This window comes from Neocloeon triangulifer, unplaced genomic scaffold (assembly GCF_031216515.1).
Source record: "Neocloeon triangulifer isolate White Clay Creek 2 clone unplaced genomic scaffold, ASM3121651v1 ptg000002l, whole genome shotgun sequence".
Taxonomy (NCBI): Eukaryota; Metazoa; Arthropoda; class Insecta; order Ephemeroptera; family Baetidae; genus Neocloeon; species Neocloeon triangulifer.
In genome coordinates, this window is record NW_026775545.1 from 3387961 (window position 1) to 3413866 (window position 25906).

Genomic DNA, 25906 nt, shown 5'->3' on the forward strand with positions numbered 1-25906 from the left:
ACAATGTGCGGGGTATATAATCTTTTATTTTTTTTTAATTCTGCTATGGGGATGCAAATGTATTTTACATTTGAAACTGATAACAGGGTCAAAGAGGAACATTTTAAGCCACATAACTTGTAGCTGAAAGGGTGGGTTGTGACCGAAACCCCCCCTCAAAATTTCAAATTTGAAATTAGGGGATGAAGGGGTGACATGCAAAAGTTTTAAACATTGGATTCTTCTTTCTCGTCATTTTTTACGTCAGTATGGTGAATTCGAACCCCGTGAGAGGGTGGGTTTTATTTTAATTTAGAAAACTTTTATTTTTCACGGACAAAGTGCAGGGTGAAAATCTTTTATTTTTTAATTTAATTCTGGTATGGGGATGCAAATGCTTTTTACATTTGAATCTGATAACAGGGTCAAAGAGGAACATTTTAAGCCTCATAACTTGTTACTGAGAGGGTGGGTTTTAGTTATATTTAGATAACTTGGCTTTTTCACGGACAATGTGCGGGGTATATAATCTTTTTATTTTTTTTTAATTCTGCTATGGGGATGCAAATGTTTTTTACATTTGAATCTGATAACAGGGTCAAAGAGGAACGTTTTATGCCACATAACTTGTAGCTGAGAGGGTGGGTTGTGACCGAAACCACCCCTCAAAATTTCAAATTTGAAATTAGGGGATGAAGGGGTGACATGCAAAAGTTTTAAACATCGGATTCTTCTTTCTCGTCATTTTTTACGTCAGTATGGTGAATTCGAACCCCGTGAGAGGGTGGGTTTTATTTTAATTTAGAAAACTTTTATTTTTCACGGACAAAGTGCAGGGTGAAAATCTTTTATTTTTTAATTTAATTCTGGTATGGGGATGCAAATGTTTTTTACATTTGAATCTGATAACAGGGTCAAAGAGGAACATTTTATGCCACATAACTTGCAGCTGAGAGGGTGGGTTGTGACCGAAACCACCCCTCAAAATTTCAAATTTGAAATTAGGGGATGAAGGGGTGACATGCAAAAGTTTTAAACATCGGATTCTTCTTTCTCGTCATTTTTTACGTCAGTATGGTGAATTCGAACCCCGTGAGAGGGTGGGTTTTATTTTAATTTAGAAAACTTTTATTTTTCACGGACAAAGTGCAGGGTGAAAATCTTTTATTTTTTAATTTAATTCTGGTATGGGGATGCAAATGCTTTTTACATTTGAATCTGATAACAGGGTCAAAGAGGAACATTTTAAGCCTCATAACTTGTTACTGAGAGGGTGGGTTTTAGTTATATTTAGATAACTTGGCTTTTTCACGGACAATGTGCGGGGTATATAATCTTTTATTTTTTTTTAATTCTGCTATGGGGATGCAAATGTATTTTACATATGAAACTGTTAACAGGGTCAAAGAAGAACATTTTAAGCCACATAACTTGTAGCTGAGAGGGTGGGTTGTGACCGAAACCACCCCTCAAAATTTCAAATTTGAAATTAGGGGATGAAGGGGTGACATGCAAAAGTTTTAAACATCGGATTCATCTTTCTCGTCATTTTTTACGTCAGTATGGTGAATTCGAACCCCGTGAGAGGGTGGGTTTTATTTTAATTTAGAAAACTTTTATTTTTCACGGACAAAGTGCAGGGTGAAAATCTTTTATTTTTTAATTTAATTCTGGTATGGGGATGCAAATGCTTTTTACATTTGAATCTGATAACAGGGTCAAAGAGGAACATTTTAAGCCTCATAACTTGTTACTGAGAGGGTGGGTTTTAGTTATATTTAGATAACTTGGCTTTTTCACGGACAATGTGCGGGGTATAAAATCTTTTTATTTTTTTTTTTAATTCTGCTATGGGGATGCAAATGTTTTTTACATTTGAATCTGATAACAGGGTCAAAGAGGAACGTTTTATGCCACATAACTTGTAGCTGAGAGGGTGGGTTGTGACCGAAACCACCCCTCAAAATTTCAAATTTGAAATTAGGGGATGAAGGGGTGACATGCAAAAGTTTTAAACATCGGATTCTTCTTTCTCGTCATTTTTTACGTCAGTATGGTGAATTCGAACCCCGTGAGAGGGTGGGTTTTATTTTAATTTAGAAAACTTTTATTTTTCACGGACAAAGTGCAGGGTGAAAATCTTTTATTTTTTAATTTAATTCTGGTATGGGGATGCAAATGTATTTTACATTTGAAACTGATAACAGGGTCAAAGAGGAACATTTTAAGCCACATAACTTGTAGCTGAAAGGGTGGGTTGTGACCGAAACCCCCCCTCAAAATTTCAAATTTGAAATTAGGGGATGAAGGGGTGACATGCAAAAGTTTTAAACATTGGATTCTTCTTTCTCGTCATTTTTTACGTCAGTATGGTGAATTCGAACCCCGTGAGAGGGTGGGTTTTATTTTAATTTAGAAAACTTTTATTTTTCACGGACAAAGTGCAGGGTGAAAATCTTTTATTTTTTAATTTAATTCTGGTATGGGGATGCAAATGCTTTTTACATTTGAATCTGATAACAGGGTCAAAGAGGAACATTTTAAGCCTCATAACTTGTTACTGAGAGGGTGGGTTTTAGTTATATTTAGATAACTTGGCTTTTTCACGGACAATGTGCGGGGTATAAAATCTTTTTATTTTTTTTTTTAATTCTGCTATGGGGATGCAAATGTTTTTTACATTTGAATCTGATAACAGGGTCAAAGAGGAACGTTTTATGCCACATAACTTGTAGCTGAGAGGGTGGGTTGTGACCGAAACCACCCCTCAAAATTTCAAATTTGAAATTAGGGGATGAAGGGGTGACATGCAAAAGTTTTAAACATCGGATTCTTCTTTCTCGTCATTTTTTACGTCAGTATGGTGAATTCGAACCCCGTGAGAGGGTGGGTTTTATTTTAATTTAGAAAACTTTTATTTTTCACGGACAAAGTGCAGGGTGAAAATCTTTTATTTTTTAATTTAATTCTGGTATGGGGATGCAAATGTATTTTACATTTGAAACTGATAACAGGGTCAAAGAGGAACATTTTAAGCCACATAACTTGTAGCTGAAAGGGTGGGTTGTGACCGAAACCCCCCCTCAAAATTTCAAATTTGAAATTAGGGGATGAAGGGGTGACATGCAAAAGTTTTAAACATTGGATTCTTCTTTCTCGTCATTTTTTACGTCAGTATGGTGAATTCGAACCCCGTGAGAGGGTGGGTTTTATTTTAATTTAGAAAACTTTTATTTTTCACGGACAAAGTGCAGGGTGAAAATCTTTTATTTTTTAATTTAATTCTGGTATGGGGATGCAAATGCTTTTTACATTTGAATCTGATAACAGGGTCAAAGAGGAACATTTTAAGCCTCATAACTTGTTACTGAGAGGGTGGGTTTTAGTTATATTTAGATAACTTGGCTTTTTCACGGACAATGTGCGGGGTATATAATCTTTTTATTTTTTTTTAATTCTGCTATGGGGATGCAAATGTTTTTTACATTTGAATCTGATAACAGGGTCAAAGAGGAACGTTTTATGCCACATAACTTGTAGCTGAGAGGGTGGGTTGTGACCGAAACCACCCCTCAAAATTTCAAATTTGAAATTAGGGGATGAAGGGGTGACATGCAAAAGTTTTAAACATCGGATTCTTCTTTCTCGTCATTTTTTACGTCAGTATGGTGAATTCGAACCCCGTGAGAGGGTGGGTTTTATTTTAATTTAGAAAACTTTTATTTTTCACGGACAAAGTGCAGGGTGAAAATCTTTTATTTTTTAATTTAATTCTGGTATGGGGATGCAAATGTTTTTTACATTTGAATCTGATAACAGGGTCAAAGAGGAACATTTTATGCCACATAACTTGCAGCTGAGAGGGTGGGTTGTGACCGAAACCACCCCTCAAAATTTCAAATTTGAAATTAGGGGATGAAGGGGTGACATGCAAAAGTTTTAAACATCGGATTCTTCTTTCTCGTCATTTTTTACGTCAGTATGGTGAATTCGAACCCCGTGAGAGGGTGGGTTTTATTTTAATTTAGAAAACTTTTATTTTTCACGGACAAAGTGCAGGGTGAAAATCTTTTATTTTTTAATTTAATTCTGGTATGGGGATGCAAATGCTTTTTACATTTGAATCTGATAACAGGGTCAAAGAGGAACATTTTAAGCCTCATAACTTGTTACTGAGAGGGTGGGTTTTAGTTATATTTAGATAACTTGGCTTTTTCACGGACAATGTGCGGGGTATATAATCTTTTATTTTTTTTTAATTCTGCTATGGGGATGCAAATGTATTTTACATATGAAACTGTTAACAGGGTCAAAGAAGAACATTTTAAGCCACATAACTTGTAGCTGAGAGGGTGGGTTGTGACCGAAACCACCCCTCAAAATTTCAAATTTGAAATTAGGGGATGAAGGGGTGACATGCAAAAGTTTTAAACATCGGATTCATCTTTCTCGTCATTTTTTACGTCAGTATGGTGAATTCCAACCCCGTGAGAGGGTGGGTTTTATTTTAATTTAGAAAACTTTTATTTTTCACGGACAAAGTGCAGGGTGAAAATCTTTTATTTTTTAATTTAATTCTGGTATGGGGATGCAAATGCTTTTTACATTTGAATCTGATAACAGGGTCAAAGAGGAACATTTTAAGCCTCATAACTTGTTACTGAGAGGGTGGGTTTTAGTTATATTTAGATAACTTGGCTTTTTCACGGACAATGTGCGGGGTATATAATCTTTTTATTTTTTTTTTTAATTCTGCTATGGGGATGCAAATGTTTTTTACATTTGAATCTGATAACAGGGTCAAAGAGGAACGTTTTATGCCACATAACTTGTAGCTGAGAGGGTGGGTTGTGACCGAAACCACCCCTCAAAATTTCAAATTTGAAATTAGGGGATGAAGGGGTGACATGCAAAAGTTTTAAACATCGGATTCTTCTTTCTCGTCATTTTTTACGTCAGTATGGTGAATTCGAACCCCGTGAGAGGGTGGGTTTTATTTTAATTTAGAAAACTTTTATTTTTCACGGACAAAGTGCAGGGTGAAAATCTTTTATTTTTTAATTTAATTCTGGTATGGGGATGCAAATGCTTTTTACATTTGAATCTGATAACAGGGTCAAAGAGGAACATTTTAAGCCTCATAACTTGTTACTGAGAGGGTGGGTTTTAGTTATATTTAGATAACTTGGCTTTTTCACGGACAATGTGCGGGGTATATAATCTTTTTATTTTTTTTTTAATTCTGCTATGGGGATGCAAATGTTTTTTACATTTGAATCTGATAACAGGGTCAAAGAGGAACGTTTTATGCCACATAACTTGTAGCTGAGAGGGTGGGTTGTGACCGAAACCACCCCTCAAAATTTCAAATTTGAAATAAGGGGATGAAGGGGTGACATGCAAAAGTTTTTAACATCGGATTCTTCTTTCTCGTCATTTTTTACGTCAGTATGGTGAATTCGAACCCCGTGAGAGGGTGGGTTTTATTTTAATTTAGAAAACTTTTATTTTTCACGGACAAAGTGCAGGGTGAAAATCTTTTATTTTTTAATTTAATTCTGGTATGGGGATGCAAATGCTTTTTACATTTGAATCTGATAACAGGGTCAAAGAGGAACATTTTAAGCCTCATAACTTGTTACTGAGAGGGTGGGTTTTAGTTATATTTAGATAACTTGGCTTTTTCACGGACAATGTGCGGGGTATATAATCTTTTATTTTTTTTTAATTCTGCTATGGGGATGCAAATGTATTTTACATATGAAACTGTTAACAGGGTCAAAGAAGAACATTTTAAGCCACATAACTTGTAGCTGAGAGGGTGGGTTGTGACCGAAACCACCCCTCAAAATTTCAAATTTGAAATTAGGGGATGAAGGGGTGACATGCAAAAGTTTTAAACATTGGATTCTTCTTTCTCGTCATTTTTTACGTCAGTATGGTGAATTCGAACCCCGTGAGAGGGTGGGTTTTATTTTAATTTAGAAAACTTTTATTTTTCACGGACAAAGTGCAGGGTGAAAATCTTTTATTTTTTAATTTAATTCTGGTATGGGGATGCAAATGTTTTTTACATTTGAATCTGATAACAGGGTCAAAGAGGAACATTTTATGCCACATAACTTGCAGCTGAGAGGGTGGGTTGTGACCGAAACCACCCCTCAAAATTTCAAATTTGAAATTAGGGGATGAAGGGGTGACATGCAAAAGTTTTTAACATCGGATTCTTCTTTCTCGTCATTTTTTACGTCAGTATTGTGAATTCGAACCCCGTGAGAGGGTGGGTTTTATTTTAATTTAGAAAACTTTTATTTTTCACGGACTAAGTGCAGGGTGAAAATCTTTTATTTTTTAATTTAATTCTGGTATGGGGATGCAAATGTTTTTTACATTTGAATCTGATAACAGGGTCAAAGAGGAACATTTTATGCCACATAACTTGCAGCTGAGAGGGTGGGTTGTGACCGAAACCACCCCTCAAAATTTCAAATTTGAAATTAGGGGATGAAGGGGTGACATGCAAAAGTTTTTAACATCGGATTCTTCTTTCTCGTCATTTTTTACGTCAGTATTGTGAATTCGAACCCCGTGAGAGGGTGGGTTTTATTTTAATTTAGAAAACTTTTATTTTTCACGGACTAAGTGCAGGGTGAAAATCTTTTATTTTTTAATTTAATTCTGGTATGGGGATGCAAATGTTTTTTACATTTGAATCTGATAACAGGGTCAAAGAGGAACGTTTTATGCCACATAACTTGCAGTTGAGAGGGTGGGTTGTGACCGAAACCACCCCTCAAAATTTCTAATTTGAAATTAGGGGATGAAGGGGTGACATGCAAAATTTTTAAACATTGGATTCTTCTTTTTCGTCATTTTTTACGTCCGTATGGTGAATTGGAACCCCGTGAGAGGGTGGGTTTTATTTTAATTTAGAAAACTTTTATTTTTCACGGACAAAGTGCAGGGTGAAAATCTTTTATTTTTTAATTTAATTCTATTATTGGGATGCAAATGTATTTTACATTTGAAACTGATAACAGGGTCAAAGAGGAACATTTTAAGCCACATAACTTGTTACTGAGAGGGTGGCTTTTAGTTATATTTAGAAAATTTTGATTTTTCACGCTCAAAGTGCATGGTGAAAATATATATATTTTTTTATTTATATCCGGTATGGGAATGCAAACTTTTTTTACAACGGGTACGGATATATGGGTCATTAAGAAACATTTTAAGCCGCCTGCTGCGTTTCAGAGAGGGTGTTTTCACTCTATTTTTATTATTATTGTGTTCATATCAACCACCAATTTTCTTAGGTTGGCACCCTGCTTTTTTCTGTAGCTAGCATCGCTATCGCTATCGCTAACTTCAGTCACGTCTTCCCGGGGAAATGACATTTGTGCATGCCTACAAAAATACACACACACGCAGCGAGAGCCTCGTCTAGTAGTACCGCGGCTATATATTGAGGGACGAATTTAACGAGCGGCCTGAAAGGAGTCGTCAACACCTCGCCGCGGTGATTGTTTGTTTGCTTTCAAACTGCCTCCGAACTGCCCAATTATTGACCATACGTGCCACTCTGTGCGTCTAAGTGACCTAATATTTACACCAAAATCGCTCAAGTCTTAAAATAATTCTCAGTTTAATTTTATTTTCAATTGAGAAGGATATTCTACCACGAGATTTTCCAACTTTTGCCTTTGAAACAAGGAAATTAAAATTACTAAAAATATTGAATGAATTTTTTCTTCAAAACTTTGTCGATTTTCCTCATTAACAAAACCTGGTTTTTCTCTCACTCTAAACAAATTCCTCTTCTCTCTCGTTGTGTTTCTTTGGAGAGCTCCTCGCTCTCTCTCTCTCTGCGTGAGAACGAGCTGTCAACGAATTTCCGCTCGCTCCTCTGCAAACTCTCATTTCCATGTCTCTTATTATTATTTTTTTTTGTTCGTCCTTTCATTCTTCGTCCTCCTGCGGGCGGGGATCTAATTAAAAAGAAAATAATGAAAAGTGGTGGGGTGTGCGTGTGTGTTTGTTTAATAATTAAAATTTCAAGGGCCAGGTGCTCTCAATAGAGTCTCAAAAGGGATTTTATTATATTCGCTCGCAACCGCATCCTTCCTCCGCGTATGCCAAGCGATCGCGCTCCCCCGCGCGTGTTAATTATTTAGCGGCCGTTTGCCGAAATCCCGGCCTCCGTACCGAGAACAATTAAAATAAATCGCGAGGGGCCGTCTCTCCCTGGCGAGAGAGTACCGAGCTGGTGTATTGTGATCGCCACCGGCTAAATGGAGACGCCATCAGCCAACGAGCAAGTGGGTCACATAGTTTTGTACCAAGGTTTTCACTAATCTTCTAATTGTGTGTTTATTTGTGTAGCGAAACAACGCCGTTATACTTCTTGCCATCGAACATTACCCATGAAATGAAACATGCAAAGTGCAAATCAAAGTAAATTGGTTTCATTGGAATCTTAATTATTTTCCTAATTTGTAACCAGATCTGTAAAAAATATAATTAAACCAATTATTCAACTATTGAAGTTCAGAAAAAAATTTGCATCACAAGTTGCTTTAAAAAATCATCGCTAACAAGGCCCAATTATGGCGTGCAAACGGCGTAGTGTTTCAATCAACTGAGGTCTGTAATCGGATTGTGTGGTGGTGCAGATGGAATAAAAACAACTTTATTGCTCTGTAACTATGCAATTGATTATGCATATTGAGGTCGCTGCATCACTGATTGAAAATTTGCATCTGTTCCGCACCACTGCAGACGTGGAACTATTTATAAAAAAACAGGCGCATATGATCTCTATTTGTTAGTTAAAAAAAATTTATTAAAAATATATAAATCAACCTGTTTTGCGTTTCAAACGCTTGGAAATTTTGAGCTTCGCATAAATCATCTCCTGTCGCTTTCCTCGATTTGCATAAATGCGTGGAGACCTGTTTGAAATGCGATCCATTATATATAAATTTCGCTCTCTCATGAATTATGCGCCAACTTTTGTGGAAACGAAACCCTCCGATAAGCCAGCCAAACCCCACCAAAATAATCGGCCCAATAAATATTTAGCCGCAAAAAAGTGCACAAATTATCTCTCGACTGTATTGAACGGCGGCTCGGAATTAAATCCATAAATCATGAGAGCGCATGATCTGACTCTGCGCTCGCTCGCTCGCTGTCGTCGATAAAATACACATGCGAAAGCAATTTTTGCAGCGCGGGCTCATTCTTTCGTTTCCTTTCCTACGGGAGAACTCAATTTTTGGCCACGTATTATATTATTGACTGGCAACCGGAAGAGAAAAAAAATTGGTGTGCGGTTGGCGGTGAAATCGATATTTATTTAGCAATTAAATTCCGTCTCGAATTCGGCCATTAAGCGGAAGGGCGCGAGCGGAATAAAAAAAAATATGCTAATGAGTTTGCCCAAGGGAAATGCGATATGAATATTTTTATAATTATTGCCACGTGCAGATTGTTGCTGCCTCATTAACGGCGGGAGACGCAACCCAATATCCACACTGTGGCCCAATATCGGAGGAGCAGCGCAGCGCGCACGTATATAATTATGCTAATGCCGACGGCCTCTAATGACGATATTACACACCCCGTCTTCTTTTGCGGAGTTAAAACATCTAATTAAATCTAATAAGTTCGCTACTGGAGTCTTGGAGAATTAATTCTGCAGCTTGAATTTCTTTTGGTGGGAAAATCATTGGCCGATTTTTGTTGAGGAATTAAAAATCTAAGAATTGATTTTTAGCCTCAGTGGCTCAAATTACATTTAGGGCCCGCCTTTTAAGGTTTCCATGAGGATTTTGAACTTATTTCTAACCCTAAGTAACTTCAATCAGATGATATAGAAGCCCACGAAGGGATAATATGAAATATGGATAAAAGGAAGGAAAATTCTGTATAATAAATTCAATGTGCATTATTTCATTTCATCTCAAGATTATCATCATGTTGATTAAAATGAGAAAAGAAAAGAAATTTTAATATTATTTAAACAATTTACAAAAAATTGAGATAAGAGAGTTTTTGAACAAGAGAGAAAATAAAAATGTGTAAAAAAAAATTGAATGATCTTAAGTGATTTTAAATGCTCTCCGGTGAATATACTTTTGAAACGGTAATTTTTTTTTTATTTATACAAAATTAATTTCTTAAATTTATTAAATTGTCAACTCGCCTTACTTTTTCCACTGAAATTTGTTTTTTTAATGAAATTATTCAATTTCCCCCCCCCCCCCCCCCAGTAGCTTTAGAGATTTATTTTTGCTGAGAACCGTCCATTTTATTACTTTAAACTCGAGCATTGTTTTCTGAGAATAGAGCCGTCAACTTCTTCAAAGTTGCCACCGCTTAAGACGTCTGAAATTTTCGCTATGATTGCCGACTCGCGCGCGTCTCGTCAGCGTAATTAAACTCTCCAACAAATTTATCTCTCGCGCAGACTTTGCGCCGGTGCACTTGTCAGTGCGGAATCGTAGTTAACGACACTAAAACAAACAGCGCGATAAGACTGATGTTTGTCAGCAGCGCTATATACATGAGAGAAGAGCGAGTTAATCTCTGGGAAAAGAGGCAAACTCATCAAGCGTGACAGAGAAAGAGAAAAAAAACGAGCCGGGAAAACAAAAAAAAGCGAAACAATATCTCATTCATACCCGATGTGCTCGGTGGCCCGCGGGCGGCGCGCGAAAATGAAAAAATTCTTCAGGACGTGACATTATTTTTGTGTCGGCTAATTAAGTCTGGGCCGAGGGCTGCGTGCATTCATATATTTTGGCGTCGGGAACAATGGCGCGGCTCCTCTGGCCGACGGCGTCGCCGAAACTGCTCCCGGGCGCGTGCCGGCTTCAAATTGCGTGTGAAATTAATTCGGGCGCGCATGAATATTTGAGCCGCTCATGAATGTCTTCTCTGCACTGAAATGGCCTGATTCATAATTCAGGCGGTGCTAACTAGCCTCGAGTCCGGCCCGTCTTCATCTTTGATGCACATTCATGTGCTTTTGGACAAACACAAAACACACCTCAAGAGAGAGATAGAGCAGCAGCTCGTTAGTCTGATGAGACAGACGGCGGCTTTTTGTCCGTGCACTTTTGCAACCCTTGCACTGCTGAATGGGCGCGCGCGAGAAAGGGGGAAAAATGGCGGCCCACTCGTCTTTTGAAATTGAAAAGTGCAAAATGCAAAGATATGGACGCTTGTGATGAGCTTTTTGCTCGTCGCGTGCAGTGTTTTCATGCAGTGAGCGAGACTCTCTTTGCAGACCCTCAGCGTTTGTGAGAAGAAAAGGCCAAAGCCGAGTGTGTGGAAAAGTCCAAGGTTCTGTAGATTTTTTATGAACTTCTTCCCCTTCTCCAGAAACTCATAGGTTTTGTATTTGACACTAAAATTTTCTAAACAAATTAAACGTAAAAAAAAATGTAACATAAAAGTTTTTTAAATTTTTTTACATTTATTAATTAAATTTGTATTTTTTTTTAAGGTTATATATTATTTAATTTATTAATTTCTTTTTAAATATCTGTATGTATCGGTGTGCGTTATCCAAACATTATTTTCCTTTTTGGTAACTTGCTTCAAAATATTAAATATATCTTTCGTCAATAACAATTCCGCATTAGAAACTATTAATAGTTATTCTTTCATGGGTCATTAGGATTCTCCTTCATATATATGAGTGGAATATGTTTTAATTCATAAAAATGATATTTTAAACATACAAGGATTAATGAACTTCCAAATAACTTGGCTATCAAATTTAACGCAGAAAAATTTGAATAATTATTGCTATTTCTTAGAATTAGAAACTTTTGCTCATGTAATAAACTTCTAGCAACAAGGTATGCTAAATAGCATGCTCAAGAGGATAGAATGTCTATATAAATTTTGCACTTTGAAATGCTAATGGTGCGGCGAGCAACAGCCTTTTGCTGCCAAACTTCTTGCACCAACTAAACTACGACACGAGGGCCCGCACCAAATAAATAATTCCATTTTCCATTCAAAACAAATTTCGAAGAAAGGTCCAGAGGCGGTAATTCGATTAGGCGGGTGCGTGCACATTTCCCTTCCCTTTGCACGAAATAATAAAATCTGCGAATTAATCCCGTTTAATTTCGCGCTGGCGTGCGAGTGAAATATTTCCCTAATAAATATAAACCGCTCGGAAATTAGCGCGGGGCGTGCGCGGCCAATTAAAATTTCATTGCCGACAACACAAAACGCCGGCTGGCCGCTCTCTCACGTTTGAAATTAATTTTTGAACAAAGAAGAAAGGCGCCGACCGCTGAATAATTCACCTCCGAAATTGAGTAGCTGCAAATCGGCCGAGATAAGATTTAAAAGAAGTTTCCACCCTTTTTTTCATCAAGTGCAGAGACTGTGTTTGCTTGTTTTCGAGAGGAATCCTCGCGCCGCCGCCTTTCATGCAGTTCACTCTTTGTCACCTTTTCGTGCAGTATGTATGCAGACAGAAATAGCTCTGGCGTGATTATAACCATCATTATATGGCATGGCCGGGGACGAGAGCAGACTGCCGTGCTTTTAATTTTTTTTTCTGCACAACTCGCGACGAAGGGAGGAGAAAGAGTGCGCAAAGAGAAAAAAATCCCCCATTGTCGAGTGAATGGGGCGCAATCTTTAATTTTAGTTCCCGTGTAGCTTTTCATTTTTTGAAGTTTGTATACCGAGCGCGCGAGTGTGTGCTTTGATCTTGGTCTACCTACTTCAGCATGATGAAATCTCGTCGTGCCGTGCTGCTGAGAGCAGACTTACTTTTCCGTCCGCGAACAATGGCGAGCGCAAAACTGCCTCCGGACAATTTTCTCTCTACCCGTGCTTTCTTTCAAAAATGTCCACGTCTGCACGTATTCTCTGCACAGATCTCCCTGGAGGAAATCCGTTGCAAGCGGCGCCATCTTGGTGCCCGTGGCGCTCAGAAATGGCGCCAAAGAATTCGCGCGTTTAAAATTAGCCCACCGAGTCGGTTTTTGCCGTGGAAATAGCTTTTCTTTGACTCATCTGAGGCTTTGTTTTGTCTCCCGAGGCGAATATATTGCTCTGAAAACAATTGCAACCGTCGCTGACTGAGAAAGTATGAATAAAAAACTTTTCTTCATTTTCTTCTCTAGAGCTTTATGCTGATGAAACGGAGAATATTGCACAAAACTAAAAAAGAAAAGGAAGCATTATCGATTGTACTTAAGGGCTTGCTTTTTTTAACCGAAACTTTGCCAGTAATAAGATTATTAAAAACTGCTGACCTTAAACGGTTTCTTATTGATTTCACAGAGCGAAATTTTTTATTCTTTCTCAAATTGCTTGAAAGTTTTCACTTCATTTCTTGTTATTTGTTTTGATTTTTAACAATCAAGAATGAGGGAAAATTCTATATTTTTTTAGGAAAGCAATTAATTCATGAATAAAAAAAATATTAGCAAAAAAACACCAAAATTGCGTGAAACCACCGCATATTTTTATCAGGAAAATGTAAGAAATTTATTGAATGTAATTCAACCCTTAATAGAAGTATTTTCAATTTTCTTGAATCTGAAAAAGCTAAATGAAATTTTAATAAGAAGTGAAATAAAAAGGGGATCTTTTCCTCATTAAAATTTTTATTTAAAACAATTGACTCTACCAGTTTTGGTCACGGTCAGCAACCCTATTTCTTGAGCAAGAAAAGAATATGTTATTTAAATTATATTATTTATAATTATTTTTAATTAAATATTTCATAAAATAGGTTGTAACTTGATTTATTTTTTAAATTTTTTATTCATTTTATTTTATTTTTTATTTAGTTCATTTTCAATTTTCTTGCTTGTGGCGGAAACTGTTAAATCCGTTTGTTTTAAAATAAAAAATAAAATTTACAACAAGGAAAAATTTTTCCTCAATTTATAACTTCTTCACAGGAAATTAAAATAGTTCAGAAAAATTTAAGAATAAAAATATTCTTGTGGCTACTATTTTTACTGCTGGGATTGAATCAGCTTTAGTTTCTATATTTCATTATAAAAATTGTTTGACGTTCACAATTAATTTTGAACCCTAAAACTCTTGGGGCTACAAACGACCTCTCGATATTTTTGATGAATTAGTGATGTGTGGCGGATCAGATCAAAACCTCCATCCAATCTCTATTTCATGCTGAAACGGCGAGAATCACTTGGCTGCAGCAACGGACGTCAGACCGGTCGGTATATAATTGATTGGCAAGCACCGTAAGGTCATTTCGACGTCGAGCAGCGGGCGAGAAGGATTATTTCTACATCATTTATTTGCGATCGGTGTAATAAAAAGAGAAAAATGAAGAGCTGGCTCGGAAACAGCGGCGTCAGCGCGAGGCGAACCGCGCGCACGGCTAATTGTTCGCCCGAGGTTGCTGCAGTCAGCGGCATTTGGATGGCTCTAGAGGCGCCACTTGGCTGCATAACAAGCACCAGGTATCAAGCACCAGAGCCCCTTGAAACGGGCCGCGCCAGTGAGACGCTCATTATCAGGACCCTCAAACCGATTCTCATTAAAATCCGACACTCGTCTCGCGTTCTCTTGTTCGTCTTTGAGGCGAGCTCTGGTGACTCTGCGATTTCGGCGAATCCTCTCAAATCGCCCTTGGCCCTGCCGTAATTTATTTTCACCTTTGGGGTCGACTTTCTTTACGCGAGAGAGCTGCGCAAATAAAAGTTAATATAAAATGCATCGCTTTTGTGCGAGCCGAGTGCGCGAATAAGCCGTGCTCGCTTCAAGGGCTGAATTCGTTTCAATGGAGTGCCCTGCGATGAAAGGAGGCTCGTCCTTGACAACACGCCTTTCTTGCAAACGCGTGTGTACCGAGCATAAGAAAGATGGGAATTTGCTCTGGTAATGGAGGTTTTAATTGTACGTGGAAATGCCACTTATATTTTAAATATTTTTACAAATTAAAACCTTTTTATTTATTACAATAAATGGTACTTTTTAAACTGCAGAAGATAAACAAATTACAAAGTTTCTTCGGTGCTTGTTAATTTGAGAAAAAAAAAAAAACGATTCACTACTTCAGTGCCGTTTTAGTTTTCTTCACAAATAAATCTAAAAACAGTTACAAAGTTATTATTTAAAGAATGAACAAATCATTTAACTCTCATGATTCAAAAACCTTCAACACGCAATGTAAAGTTTTGTACAGATTTCTTAACAATATAAAATTAAAACAGAGTTTTTTACTCACAAAGAACTTTTAGATTAAAAATACAAACATTTTTTTATCATTTCGCGTGCAATTGCGTATAATAAAAAAAATACGAGAACCTGCTTACAATTGGAAAAGAAATAATTTTTCTTAATTAAATTTATAACTCATTTTCCCCCCTGTTGAATTGAAATTTGCAGGTAAATTGATTTGCCAAAAGTTTTATAATTCAATATCACATCCATACATGCCAAATTTTTACCCCCACTAAAGATTTTAGCACCCCCTTAACGAGTTTCCGAGTTGAAAGCAATTGGGGGGTACGTGCTGTGCGTGAAATTGAGCAGCTTTCGATTGACTTGGTCGCCGCCCTTCGGCAGTTGGTTATGGTCCATTTTATTTTTTCGTGTGCCATTTTGGCAGCGGGAGCGATTTTTAATTACGCGAGCGGGCTCGAATTATCAATTCGCACTCAATGAGCTGCGCGCAAAACCGGCGATACGCAAACAAAACAGCCGAAGGTTGCGCTCGGCGCGTGTTGAAAATTAATTACCGCCCAATATGGATGGCGTTGCGGCCGACAAAAACAGCTTTCAATTAATTAGGTGGACTCGATGGGCTGCGTCGGTCCACCACTCTGCACCGCACTTTAAAAAACGAACCGTCGTTTCCAGGGCAGAAATCGCCTGCTGAAAACGGCGTTATCGCGCTCGTCCGGACACAGATGACAACAACACTCGTCAGTTAACCGCTCGTGCGTCGGGTTACAGCAGCTCTGGAAGAGCGATAAAAAAATGTGAAGATAATTTTTTATCCAGAGTGCAGCTCTAGCAATTGAGCTGGAACTCTGGGAAAATGGACTCTTGAAGAAATAATTTAAAATTGACAAAATTCTAGTTTTTTTTGTAATCAATTTAATTTAGCTAATTTTTATAATTTAAATGACATTTAAATTTTATAAATTAGCAAAATTAAATATATTATAAAAAAAAACTAGAATTTATTTAAATACAAGTTCATCTAGATTACTTTTTTAATATCAGCTCTTTTGGCAAAATTTAAAAATCTGTAAAGTTTTTATGAAAATTGGAGTTTTAAATTTTTTATTAATTATTCATCAGTCTTTTAAAAATTTAAATTATTAAAATTAGAACTGTGTAAATTTAAAATTTCATCATTTTTTACCTGAAAAGCCTTCAGGAAAGTGTATGAGTTTTTTTTCTCTTACCAGATATTGCAATATTGTTAATTTTTTATTTTATATTGTTTTTTCGTATGGTAAATCTAAAAAATGGGCATAGATTACCTCTTAGTACACTATTAAAATTTAAAGCTAAATAAAAATGGTTTTCTAGAGTATTATAAACTTTGACCTTTTGTAGATAAATTTAAAATCTCCAGATGCCTAAACTTGCACCTTTTATTATTATTATTATTTTTTTTTTAATATCTACATAAATCTTAAGTTTATCAACATCGAGTTAGTTTCTTGGAATTTTTTTACAACAAATCTGCGAGCTATTCATTTCAATTAAATGGCGCCAAGCCGTCACAAAACAGATCTCGCTGGCTTGGCGTGACGCTAAAAATCCATACACTGACTGAGCCGGTCCTAATTAAAAAGAAGTAAAATTTTCGGCTTTGTGCCAAAAACTTGCGCACAAACCGTTTCCTCATTATTTCCGCCGCAGTCGGATTTAAAAAATAAAAGAGCCAGATCAATTCGCAGATGGCAATCGCAGTCGGTTTGTATAATTCTTGGTCTACAACTTTGGCATTGTGTGTTTTTGCTTGAATTGAGGCGTAATTTTTAATCCTTGCGCGGCGGAGGTGAGTCAGAAACAATGGCGGGCCGAGCGAGTCTCGTTAGTCTGCGTTTAAGAAGCACTCGGGGCTGCGAAACAAAGGCCGAGCGAATTCTGCTACAGCTCCGTCGCTCGCAAATTCACTCACGAGGGTCACACAGCGCGCTCTTTCTTTTAATGGGGACGCGATCGTGAAGGAGGATTAGAAAAGAGTGCTCGACGACATCGCCGCGCAGGCAGGGGCGTGCATTTGCAGTCCTTCTATTCTCTCTCTTTCGCCCGCGTCGTTATCCTGCCTGGCAACACATCCTCCGCTATATGCATGTATTCATATTTTTATTTGACATCTCCACCACCGCTGCATGCACCTCGTTTTTTCCACCCCGCGACGCCACACAGAGACCTCGTTGCCGCCCTAGTAGAGACAGAAACTGTCAGCCGACTCTGCAAAAAAGCCGTATATGTACTTCCGTACATGTCCGATCTGTATTTTCGCTGAACAACGTGCAGTTTTACTTACAATCTCCATCCGTCTAGACAGAGACGTCGCGGCCAACAAATTGAATTAAAGAAGCATATTATTTGTGAAATTGAATTACATTATGTTGGCTGACGAATGGATACTAAATGAAATTTTTTTTATTTTAATCTTCTTGTTACGCAGGAGAAAATTTGACTTTAACATCCTATTATTAATGAGATGAGAAACAAAAATTCCAGAAGTCAAAATCTGACCGTGAGAAACCAATTTTTTTTGTATTTGTTTGTTTACCAAACAATAATTTAATCTCCATTCTATTGAAATAATCGAATAATTTCTTCAATAATTTAATTTTTCTAATTGTTGTTGTAGAAATTCTTTATTTCATTCAACAAAGCTGAGTAAGAAATTCTCGATTCACGTGCCTAATAAAAAAGCTAAAAATAAAACAACGTCAGCGATCACAATAAATCGCGGCGAGCCACGAAAGCTGCCATGCCATTTCTGTCAATCCGGTGCAACACTTCTTCTTTCAAATCCATATATCCGTCGCCGAATCAATAGCCTCCATTTAATCAGTGAGGCGGTGGTTGCGGTGCCGCGGGGGTGGAACGGCGCACGGCTGCGCCACATAATCGTTTCCACGCCACCAGATACATAAATCATCTGTCAAATTACGCGGAAAACAAGCAAATTCTCCAAAAGGAAGTAAAGAGTTTTCCGAGGTCGCGAAAGCAAAAGCCTCGAACCCAATTAGCGACTAATGGCATTAGCGGGTGCATAATTGGGCTGCACCTGCCGACGGTCGGCCCAACGGATTAGCGCCTTTGTTTTCGTCTGGTGGCGGCTGCTGGAGGGCTTCTCGCCCCCGTCCACCCCCTAAGCAAGCAAGCCGGCCGGACGTGCCCTCTCCGCAAACAAGCGGCAATAAGCGCCGCGTTGCATTTTATATTTTGCTGTCGCGCTAGTTTTGCAAGTGGCTCTCCTCGGGCACGCCTCGCCAAGCCCATTTTTCAATTATCGATCACCAGACACGAGAGGGCTAATTTTTGCTTCGGCGAGCACGGTCTTGTGCTTACGGAGAGAGAGCAAGATTTTTTTTTTCATCCTATACACAAAAGAGTGCATCTCTCTCTTTTACTCTGGTGCACTGTAATCGACCATATCATGGCACAACAGCCACGGCGAATATAACTCGCGTGTATCGATTTTGGCGTCAAAAGTTCTTGACGGCCAACCCCATTTCCGATCGCCCTTCAATTCGGCGGCCCCTTCCGAAGCAGAATTTCGCGATTGCGCCACAGACTTGGGCAAAAAAGAAAAATAAGAGCAGGGAAAAGAGAGCCGCGGCCAGCATTTTTGGCGACGGTAATTGAATGGCAGGCATGCCGAGCGCAGGAGAGCTTCCTGGGTCTCGCAACGGCTTCCGATTGTAAGCTCAGTTGAAAATCATGGTCATGGCGCCCCATTGTCACTCTAATTCAGAATATATTGATGTGCCAAATAGCAAAATTTGCTGAACATTTTGATTAAAATTAGTGATCTTTAATTTTTGGCTCATTCAATCTTTAAAAAAATTGACACACAATTATATAAATGCTGCAATTTAAAATTATTAAAAATAAAATCATATTTGGATTATTTAGTAATTCAGAAAAAAAAACATGAAATACTCAGCATTATTGTGTTTATGCAATAAATAAGCAGGGAAGAATTTAATCGTTGGCCAAGGCTATAGCAAAATACAAAATAAAGAAAAATAGATTTCATTCAAATATGTTATTTCTAAAATTTACATAATTTAAAAACTGTTCTTTAGGGAATAATTTTTCACCAAGCATGGAATAATTATTCTGGATAATGAAGAATCTGGACAGTTTCAATCTGATTGTGAGGAAGAAATTTAACAATTATTAAATTAATATCAATAATTCCAAATAAAAATCAACAAGAAGAAAATAATTAAAATTGAAAGATTTGCGTTGGAGTAAAATAAAAAGGCAGCTGGGCCGTTCGCCAAGCCAACTCTTCCGAAAAAAATCGCGTGTTGGAATCAACAATCGGCTGACACTTTACTCTGGAGTTAGTCTGCCGGGGCTGGCGCTGCGGAGTGCGCTCATTAATAATTCAGCGTGTATGCAGAGTGATTCAACAAATAGCAGGATTGTGTGTCACACGGAGAGAACGAGATCTGTGCACATAGCAGTCTAACGCGGCCGGGATGGCTGGCTGGCGCGAATCGGGTGTAAGTGAATAAAAGTCAGCCGCAGCAGCCCCGTTTGATTAATGGCCTGTGCTGCCGTTTCGCCGTCGATCTCGCGCGGCGCGCAAACGATTATTGCCGTGCGAAATTAATAAACAGTCGCTGTAATTAAAAAAAAAGAAGAGGACTGATGGAGTGTCTGGCATGATTGAAACGAGTTTGACGTGGTGCCGGAGAGAGAAAGAGAAGCGGGCGGGCGGGTTGCCTGCCTGCTTCTCTTGGTGCACCAGAGATTATCGATCCGAACCTCTCTCTCACCACCAGCCTCTCTCTCTTATACACTCTCTCTCTCTCGGTGTGTGTCATTATTAATATGCAGCCCAAATGAGTCGAAATTTGCATGCACCCCATTAGCGATCGAATCCGGCGAGCTCGGCTGGCGCGGAATTCGCCGAGGAAAAAAAGAGCCCCGGATTCCATTCGGTTTCGGGAGCTCCCTCCGATTGAATTCTCACCCCGTCGAATTTGTTTATAGACTCGGCTGCGTCTCGAGCGATGCGCAAATGAGATTTCGCAGTTGATTAATTTTTCGCAGACTCTCTCTGCTTATCTGCGCTGCTGGCTAAATAAATTATTCGAATAATCTGTATACACACCAATAAACCCGGCGGGCGCGCGCAGACAGATGCTTCTCTGCAACATTTAGCGGATTTATGAGTGTATATTAATTTTGCGGCGCCTGCAAAAATGAAAAGAGTTAATGGCTCGTTTTCTGCGTGCAAAATGACTGCGGCTTATTTACATAAACAGATGCTGAGATACTTAATCTGATTTTTAAGGAAATTCACCACTTGTTTCACGATCGTTAAAACGGAAGATTTTCATTTTATGCAACAAGAAAAGCTATTCAAATTTTTTTGAATAAATTATTTTTAATGTCTTATTCAGCTCTTAAATATAATTATGAAGGCAAAATTGAAATAAAAATCAGCAAATGTTTTGTTTACCAAATAACAACTTTGCAGGAAATTAACATCATATTAAATTTTCGCAACCAATTACAACCCGTCAGTCCACCGCTTGCCCCCGTACAACCCTGACCCCATGTCAAGTTGGCGCGAACCTGCGGACCAGGCGGCCAAAAAGTAGTGCGCAAACCGCGGCCTATTATTAATCTGCACCCCCGATTAGCTGCCCCTTTTCCGAGTTGACCAACAAACCCCCTGACGGACTCAGCAATCCGATTAATTAGTCTCGTTGGATCGATATGATTAAACATGCCGGCCCCCTCTGCTTTTAGAATTGTTGTTGTCGTTATTGTTTGTGCGTGTGTGTGTGAAAGAGAATTGGTATACTTGAGCGGGCAAACTAGTCTCTTTGGTATGACAAGAAGTGTACTGAGCCTGATTCTCATTGTTGCTCCACAGACCCTGACCGAGTATTGTTGGACCCTCCTGACCAGACCACCAGTGCTACTGGCCACTCAACCACACTGAACCAACCGCTGCCCTCGACTACTTTGCTAAAAAAAAAACTTTAAACAAAACACGCAAACCACTCTCACCAAGTATCAGAACTCTCTGCTCGGAACAATTGGCGCTGAGGAGAGCAAATCCCCCCGTAAACGACCTGCCGCGTCTCTAAACCACCCCTGACACCAAACTCACCCACTTGCATCATGGCATCCATAGATATTAAGACTTTGCCCAATGACGACCCTAATGTCACGCTCACCATCCGGCTCATCATGCAGGGAAAGGTAAGGACAATGATTTGAGATCTTCTCTCTCTTCCACTAGTCACAAGAGGGTCGAGGGAACAAAGATAAAACCTGAAATACTTAAAAATTTTAAATTATAATGTTGATAAGGTTTTGTAACTTTAAATTTTATTTATAAAATTTTAATTTTTTATTAATATTTACTCATTTGAAACTTTAATTTTTAATATAAAAATTAATTTCATATTATGGACACCATAAACAGAAGTTAAAATATTATAATGTTTATACGCGTCACTCGATAATAATATAAATTTTGATGCTGAACAAAGGAGATATGAAATGGTATTCGTGCTAATTTCTAGGGTTGGCTTGTGGTGGATTCTCTGGTTGTGGTTTTCTATTTATTAGACAAATTTTAATTTTCAATATGTAAGAATATTTATTTATTCAATTTGGGCAGCTGCAATACTCTAAATTTAATTGTTCACTTCTACTTTTACGTCTTATCATTTCTTCTCTTTTATTCAATTTTCAACGACGAGAAGAATAACTAATAATTATTATTTTTGCCATGACTTATATAATGAATTTTATAAAATATATTCCTTATAAAGAGCAACGATTATTACTGAATCAATTTTGGCCTCACGTTTTCCATCAGCCAGAGAACAATAATGGCTTCCTCTGCTTTTAGCACATCCATGGAATCGCGAATCAATCTTGAAAGAGTTTTGCGAAATATGGCCATCTTCCCTCTCCCACGCCGAGTTTCTCGCTGCGAAACACAAAAGCTATCGGTTTCTGAAGTCCTTTTAACGGCGTCATTTTGTATTCCGAGCAGCCCGCATTGAAAACGGCAGGCAACTTGTGTGAAAGGACGAAGTATCTCATGATATCGCTTCCCAACACTTTGACTTTCAACTGCAGAATATTATTGATATTCCATAATAGTAATAGAAAAACACGCAGCGGGGAGGAGTGGATTTATCGAATTGTCACACACGCGCACACCATTATATGGAAGTTGGAAAGTGGCCGCGTGGATCTCTCGGCAAGTGGGAAGGAAACGGAGCAAGGGAGCGAGTTAGAGCCGTGCAAAAAAGCGCTGGTAATCCAATTAGCAGAGCTCTCGGATGCGCTCTTTCGGATCAGAAAGTCTAATAACTTTGTCTACTTGAAACACTTAAAGCTCTTGTTAAATCTGGCTGTTAGAAATCGCAAAAGTCAACCATCAGGCGCATTAATTTCAAAGTTCGCTCATAATGGAACTGTAACAATCAAATTTTTGGAATAATATTTCGAGGAACTTTCTAAAGGCCCTTCTAGCGGCTGTCGTTCGACGACAACGACAGAATCTGTCGTCGCTGATACGCGCTCTGATTGGTCAAAGCTGTTTAAACGATCGCAGCGCCGCCTTGTCGTTCAGCGGCGACTAAGGTAAATAAAAACGTCGACCGACAAGGGGGCGTAGCTCAGAAAATCTGAGCTCTTGGACGGCAAAATTTTCTGTCGCTGGATCGCAACCAATCAAAGCTCAGGATTTGAATTTACCGCTGATCAAATCATTGATCATCCAGTTTGTTTTTCAAAATTTTCCTTTTCGGAGGGAAAAGCTCACACTAGACCCAGCAGCTTCACAACTTGTCTGCGTCTGCACGCTTCGCGTTAAATTTTGAAATTATATCGCAATGGAAACTTCAGAAGAAATTGTGTATTCTTCATAAAATCCGATGCCGCGAACATCAGCCCAATCATTAAAAAGGCCCCACCTGCCATAACGATTTCATCCTCACTGTCACTCATAGTTCAGATTTTACAAAAATACAAGAATTAATAATTCTACGATCTTAAAATTTTGGAGCAACCGAGCAAGCCAAACAAAACAACTTTTTGGCGCAATCCACTCGGTCGAAGGAAACGCCTACTTTCCGATATGCGCGCCACCTTCGGCAACGACAAAAAGTATCCTTGAACGACAGCCGCTATATTAGAACAGAAAGTAGTGCAACTTTTCTCGCTCCGACCATTCTGTCGTTGTCGTCGAACGACAGCCGCTAGAAGGGCCTTAATAAAGTGTAATCTATAGATATTAATTCGTTAATTTAAAATTTACTCCATGATTCAAATATTAGTGTACAGAAGAATTGGGGGAGAGTAAGAAAGTAAATACAAAGATTTTGAAATTTTTTAAGAAAAAAAAATCAAAACTGCAACTTCTTTCAACATTTTCAAGACAAATAATTAATATTAATTAATTATTATTGTTGCCATATCACATTGATAACATTAAATTTTTGAAACCAATTTTCTTATTTGAACTACAAAAATTAAAAAAAAGCCAAAATTTTGAAAAATGTTTCATTAACTTAAAAGTATTACAAACGTTAATTAATCAATTTAGATTGTAGGTTTCAACCCCTTCCAACTCTCAACTCTTTTTGCCGGTTTAATGGGCTGGGTAGCGTAGTTAAAGGGGTTAAGGGCTTAAAAGTCTATTCTCTGCGCCCACCGCAAAAAGCGGCGATTTATTTCGCGCCCGGCAATTTCACTTCTGGTTGTCGCGCCGCAGTCGCTGAAAGAATGTTGCTAAATAAAGAGCAGACACGCGAGTTTTTTCGCGATGAGAACAATTATTTGGGGTCGCCGCGACCGGTCCAAGTCGTGCGGTGCATTCCGGCGGCAATCGGCGGCGTACACGTGCGTCCACGTGCTGCTATTCTAAGTTAACGCGTAATTGAAAGCACGCCAGTCACCTCTCGATAAAACAAAGCACCTCCGAATACTCGGCGGCCTCTTCTAATTCCACGTGTCGTCTCTCTCTCTTTCGAAACTTTTATACGTATTCTTCTTTTTGCTTTTTGTCCCTCGCGCGCTCGAACCTTGAAATAACTCTCCGTCGCACGCGCTCGCCACCTAAGCACGCACCAATAAAACGGCAAAATCGAACACCCGCCCGGCCAAGACGCAAATAAATTTTTTTCCTCGACCAAAAAGCGCGCCGAAAGAAAAATAGGCTCTCACGCCCGCGACACGCGCGGAAAGAGAATTACGAGATTATTCCTCAGCTGATTTTTTTTTAACTCCGGGAAACTGAAGCCGAAGAAGTTTCGCAACATTGTTGACGAAAATAGAAAGATTGAAGCGGGTTTTGAATTTGTAGCTTTTCTCATTCTTTTCAACCTTGTTTAAAAACGAGCCGAGTGACGTTCAGACTTAACTGTTATGACAATGTGGAAGAAAGTGAAATGAGCGCTTGAGAGAATTTCGGGTAATAATAGACCTCATGAATAGCTAAACCTTCACTTGGGAGTGATAGAGCGAGGGGGAGAGAGAGAATGAAATATTTAATTTTAATCACAGTTAAAAGTTTTCTTTCTCTCAATTTGAGCGAAATTTTTTCAAGACTTCTTAGAAATTAATTCCAGCCTCACTAGATTTAATTAAATCGGTTTACTTTTCATGCGGTGTTTCCTGAAAACTTTCAAGGAAATTCAGTTGATTAAATTAACTTATCTCCGGGGACGAACCAGTCCGTAGATTATTTCACTTGGCTGAATTTCATCACGCCCTCCTGCACTTTATTCAATCACTTTAGGTTCACGTTGGTGTTTGAAACACCTCCATGAAAAATTAAAATGTTTTAATATTGATATTTAATATTAATTTTTATAATTTAATCAAATATTTAAAAATAAAAAAAAAACACCTGAAAATTGAAAGAAAAACTGTATTTATTCCACAATAGCAGAGAAGAACGACGCAATAACAAAAAATTTGCCACGAAATTGCACCAGTGATGAGTTCAGACTCCATCGAGAAGTTGGAATTGGCTTTCCGCGGTGTTGATTACGGCAAATAATGTTAGACGTAGCAGTAATGGAGTTGCGTAACTCGCTCGCTGCGACTCGAGGACGCACAAACTTTCCGAAATCAACCAAACTATGAAGCCACTCGCGTAATTTCCGCAACATCGCACAAACAACAGTTTGTGTTATTATTTGTGATTGACGAAGAGTGTCCTCGAACCCAAACTATTTTCTCACTAGACGCCGATGATAATAATTGCAACTTTTTCCCCGTTGAAGAGAAAAACTATCATTTTTCCTCCGGCCTCTCCCTCCGAAGCAAAGTCCAATCAATCTCCGTAAGAAGATTACATCTTTCGACGTAAATCTGCTGGCGGTCGCCGCCAATTTCGAAAATAAAATTCGTTTCGTCACTGCTCTCTTTCACTAGGCGAGCCAGCTTTTGTTCTCTCGGGCAAACAAACAAAAATACTGCGCCAAATTAATTAATCGAGCAGCAGCTCGCTCTCGCGTTGCAAAAGCGAGTGATATTTTTGGAGGCCATAAATTGTTTTGCGTGCGACGCGGCCAGCTCGAAGGGGCTTCTTCTCCCTTATCACGTGGACTGCCATCTGGACACCTGAGGCCGGCTGCACTTGCAGAGGGAGGGGCACCTGCAAATGGGCTCGTTATCCGGCTCGAATTATTGCGGAGAAAACTTTTCTTGT

At 38.5% G+C, this 25906-nt stretch overlaps 1 protein-coding gene across 5 annotated transcripts in view; it reads left to right on the forward strand.

Moving 5' to 3' along the window:
* Positions 1 to 25906, forward strand: part of LOC132205352 (poly(rC)-binding protein 3) — a 118101-nt gene that overhangs the window by 62935 nt on the left and 29260 nt on the right. For all 5 annotated transcript variants that reach the window (XM_059634345.1, XM_059634346.1, XM_059634342.1 and 2 more), the window contains one exon: positions 21098 to 21429. In XM_059634345.1, the coding sequence (XP_059490328.1) occupies positions 21349 to 21429 (81 nt within the window). In that variant the 5' untranslated portion in view covers positions 21098 to 21348. The remainder of the gene's footprint in view (positions 1 to 21097; positions 21430 to 25906) is intronic.